This window comes from Geospiza fortis, unplaced genomic scaffold, assembly GCF_000277835.1.
Source record: "Geospiza fortis unplaced genomic scaffold, GeoFor_1.0 scaffold171, whole genome shotgun sequence".
Classification (NCBI taxonomy): Eukaryota; Metazoa; Chordata; class Aves; order Passeriformes; family Thraupidae; genus Geospiza; species Geospiza fortis.
In genome coordinates, this window is record NW_005054313.1 from 818,430 (window position 1) to 822,974 (window position 4,545).

General features: G+C 55.0%; 1 protein-coding gene across 3 annotated transcripts in view; it reads left to right on the forward strand.

Moving 5' to 3' along the window:
• ACAN (aggrecan) overlaps positions 1-4,545 on the forward strand; it is a 49,696-nt gene that overhangs the window by 28,301 nt on the left and 16,850 nt on the right. For all 3 annotated transcript variants that reach the window (XM_031055861.1, XM_031055862.1, XM_031055863.1), the window contains 6 exons: positions 1-88; positions 573-747; positions 1,168-1,295; positions 1,416-1,709; positions 2,692-2,883; positions 3,004-4,545. The exon at positions 1-88 is cut by the window's left edge and continues 449 nt beyond it; the exon at positions 3,004-4,545 ends at the window's right edge or, in 2 of these variants, runs on beyond it. In XM_031055861.1, the coding sequence (XP_030911721.1) occupies positions 1-88; positions 573-747; positions 1,168-1,295; positions 1,416-1,709; positions 2,692-2,883; positions 3,004-4,545 (2,419 nt within the window). The remainder of the gene's footprint in view (positions 89-572; positions 748-1,167; positions 1,296-1,415; positions 1,710-2,691; positions 2,884-3,003) is intronic.

Below are 4,545 nucleotides of genomic sequence, written 5' to 3' on the forward strand. Positions count from 1 at the left end.
TCGGCATTCACAGTGGAAGATCAGCTTGTGCGAGTGACAGCTGCCCCTGGTGCTGGCCACCTTCCCGAGCAGCCCATCTCCCCCACAGGTAAGGTACCAGGACTGAGAGAAGCCTGAAGGCCAGTTCATTCTAGAGGTAACCATTCAGCTGAAAACAGCCTGAGTTTCTGCCATCTCAGAGGGCATGCAGGTCCCTGGAGGTGCACAGGCCTGTTAGGGGTCAGGCTGAGAGCCTCCATCACAGTGGGGCAGAAGGGGAGAGGAGAAGGCTGTGGGCCACCCTACATGTGCTGACCAGGGCTCAGGTTGGGCTGCAGTGGTCACACTCTGCTCTCCCATATCCATCTGACTCCAGGGAAGGGGAAATTCAAGGCAAGAAGACCTTAGAGGAGAACTAAAGAGATCCCCAGAACATCATCCTCAGTGGCAGCAGGGCTCCATGAATGAGGCATTTCCATCAAAAAGGGTTTGAGAGGGCCTTGCACTGGTTTTTGGAAGACCATTTCTGGTCACGCATCTCAGTGCAGAGGAGTCCTGTACCCGCTGTCTCACCACAGCTTCTCTTCCCGCAGGCGTGGTGTTTCACTACCGTGCAGCCACCAGCAGATACGCCTTCTCCTTTGTCCAAGCCCAGAAGGCCTGCCTGGAGAACAGCGCTGTGATCGCCACCCCCCAGCAGCTCCAGGCTGCCTACGAGGCTGGCTTCGACCAGTGTGATGCTGGCTGGCTGCGGGACCAGACAGTCAGGTAAAGTCACACTGACCTGGGGAAAACACCCTCCAAAATGGCCATTCAGCCACTGAGGCTTTACTCTGATTTGTCCTGCTGCTCTCCTCATCAACATCCAGAGCTTTGCTGACCCAAAATTTTCTCCAGGCTGTGATATTCAGTGGCCAACAGATGTGTTTTGCCCACTTCTTGTCCTCATTTCCTAACCTGTATCTACATCTTGGACCAGTGAGCCCTCCTGGTGTGTAGGAAGAGTAGCAGGAAATTTGTACTTATTGTCAGGAGCTATAAGTGGACTTGTCTCCAAGTCACACAGGGGGCTCTGAGCACCTCATACAGTGAAGAGTTCATGTCCCACTCCCAAGCACTCTGAGGTTCTTCAGTCCTGGCTACATAAGGCTGACCTTGGATTACCTCTTCTCTTCCTTTTTTTGGTAGGTATCCCATTGTGAATCCCCGAAATAACTGCATAGGAGACAAAGAGAACACTCCAGGCGTGCGGTCATACGGCATGCGCCCAGCCTCGGAGACCTACGACGTGTACTGCTACATTGACAGGCTCAAGGGTACATCCTCCCCTGCCCCTGGGCACTGCTGTGGAGCAGAAATGTGCCCCACACCTCCACCTCTGCCTGTAGATGGCCGGGATACAGAGATTCACCCGTGTTTTCCCTCCCACCCCTCAGGCGATGTGTTCTTCGCAACGCAGCCGGAGCAGTTCACCTTCCCCGAAGCCCAGCGGTACTGCGAGGGCCAGAACGCCACGCTGGCCTCTGTTGGGCAGCTGCACGCCGCCTGGAAGCAGGGCCTGGACCGGTGCTACGCGGGCTGGCTGGCCGACGGCAGCCTGCGCTACCCCATCGTGAGCCCCCGGGCCGCCTGCGGCGGGGACGCGCCGGGCGTCAGGACCGTGTACCAGCACCACAACCAGACCGGCTTCCCCGACCCGCTGTCCCGGCACCACGCCTTCTGCTTCAGAGGTACCCACCCTCCTGCTGTGGCGTGGCGTCATAGCTTGCCTCAGTTTATCCCAGTCTTTCCCCAGGGCTGCCAGCCACCTCTCCCTCCCCATCCCTTGCCCCTGCTGAGTGATGTCTGTCAGTGATTGGCAGAGTTCAAAATATGCCTCTCAGCCCTGGGGGACATTGGGCCATCCAGGTGTCAAGTTTAAGTCTCAGTGCGTAATATTAACTACTGCTGAGTACCCCTGGGGTTGTGGCAATTGCAAGGCATTTTGGGCTACAGTCATGGTGAGCCTGATACCCACTCCTATCTACCTAATTAAGGTGTCCAGGGCATCTACACTGGAGCACGGATACTTGCATGTATATACCTAACAAAAACCAACAGTAAGGTTAGGACTAAGTCTTTTGTCCTTGGGTGTGTGTGGCAGCCATCTTGACATCTTCAGTGTCCCCCGAGACTTCTTTCCCCTTACCTGGTTGGTGGGATCCCTACCCCTTCCCTCTCCCCGAGGTTAAAAGGAACGGCAACCACGCGGTTCTGGGGTTCTGTTAGGGCTGTTGTGGGATTCAGAGGCCTGTAGGCCAGGAATAAATCCCGGGATCCAAACCCTCTAGCAGAACCCGACTCCTTTTCCTTCACCTCACCTTAAAGCTTCTCCACCAGAGGTAAACCTGAGCTCCTGCATGCCTGGACTTGTCCCAAGTGCCCAGCTGCAGCATCCAGCTAGCCAAAGGTGTCTCTGAGGTGAAACCACCACAGTTGCCGCCCTTGGTCAAGCAGCAAGGGCCAGACAAGCTCAGGCACGTCCCATTCGCTTATATTGGTAATAATTCCTGTACCCTCCCGCCCCTGCAGGGCACAGAAACCTGTCTCCTCGGGGAAAGGGATTTCAAAAGGGAGGCTGGGAATGCTGGAGTGCCGGTTTGAGTGTGGCACATCACCGGCATCTTGGATTGTGAATTTTTGGAAACTCCTTCCAATGTCTTTTTGTTCCAGCTCTGCCTCCTGTGGAGGAGGAGGGGGTCACCCCGTTCTTTGAAGATGTGCTGGCAACACAAGTGATCCCTGGAGTGGAGGGGGTGCCCTCGGGAGAGGAGGTGACCATGGAGACAGAGTCTGCCACTCAACCTGAGAATCAGACAGCCTGGGGCACAGAGGTCTTTCCAACCGATGTGTCACTGCTCTCAGGTGCGTTCAGAGCTCTCTTGTAGCCTGTGTCGTGCTGGGCTGGTGGTGTAGGGTTGGGACCCTCACAAAGTATGAATAATTTTCCCAACTCCTTCTTTTTGTCTGTTCTTTCTTTTCCAGTGAGTCCGTCTGCTTTTCCTCCAGCTACAGTAATACCAGAGGAAACCAGTACCAACGTTTCCCTCAGCGAAGTGTCAGGGGAGGTAACTGAATCTGGAGAGCACCAAGTCAGTGGTGAATCTTCGGCATCTGGGTGGGTTCCTGGAGTTCCAGATACAAGCAGAGAACCAACCTCTGGAGGTTTTGAACTTAGTGGAGACCACTTGGGCATTGAAGAGAGTGGATTACCATCAGTAGACCTGCATGCCAGTGGCTTCCCACCTGGAGAAAGTGGGCTGCCCTCAGGCGACATGAGTGGTGTGTCCTCTGGCGTTGTTGATATCAGTGGCCTGCCTTCTGCAGAGGGGGAGACACCGGTGTCTGTTTCAAGGATACCAGAAATCAGTGGGATGCCGCCTGAAGTGGAAAGCAGCGGGCTGCCCTTTGGAGCGAGCGGAGAAATCTCTGGCACTGAGCTCGTCAGCGGCGTGTCATCTGGAGAGGAAAGTGGAGTCGCCTCTGGTTTTCCCACTGTCTCTCTCGTGGATACCACATTAGTGGAAGTTGTAACAGCAGCGACAGAACGGCAAGAGGAGGGAAAAGGGTCCATTGGGGTCAGCGGTGAGGGAGATCTGTCAGGGTTGCCATCCTCTGAGTGGGACAGCAGTGGTGGAACCCACGGCTTGCCCTCGGGATCTGAGCCCAGCGGGGAGGCCTCTGGGGTACCCGAGCTCAGCGGGCTGTCCTCGGGAGGGTCTGAGCTTAGTGGCTTTCCCTCAGGACTGGATGGCAGTGGAGAAACATCTAGAACACATGAGACCAGTGGCCTGGTGGACCTAAGTGGCCTTACCTCTGGTACTGAGGGAAGCAGCGAGGCCTCCGGCATCACCTTCGTAGATGCCACTCTGGAGGAAGTGACAACAACCTCACCAGTTACAGGAGCAGAAGCAAAAGAGACTTTGGAAACCAGTGGATTGCCTTCAGGTGATGAAGATGGATCAGGCATGGTATCTGGGTGTTTAGACATCAGTGGTGAGCCCTCCGGGCATGTAGACTTGGGTGGCAGTGTTTCTGGAGGGCTGGAGACAAGTGGATACCCGAGTGGAGTGACGGACAGCAGCGGAGACATCTCTGGAGTTGATGTCACCAGTGGTCTGCCCTCTGGAGAGGAAAGTGGACTCACCTCTGGCTTTCCCACGGTGTCTCTTGTGGATACCACATTGGTGGAAGTTGTAACACAGCCATCAGTAGCACAAGAAGTGGGAGAAGGACCATCTGGGGTGATAGAAATCAGTGGATTTACTTCTGGAGACAGAGGACTATCTGGAGGAGGGTCTGGAGCTGTGGAGACCAGTGGTTTTCCCTCAGGAGACTTGAGTGGAATCCCATACATCAGTGGAGACTTTTCTGGAGCCACAGATCTAAGTGGACAGTCTTCAACAGTGGCTGATATCAGTGGGGAGGCCTCAGGGCTTCCAGGAATCACTTTAGTCACTTCTGATTTAGTAGAAGTGGTGACAAGACCAACGATATCCCAAGAACTGGGTGGGGAAACTGTCACAT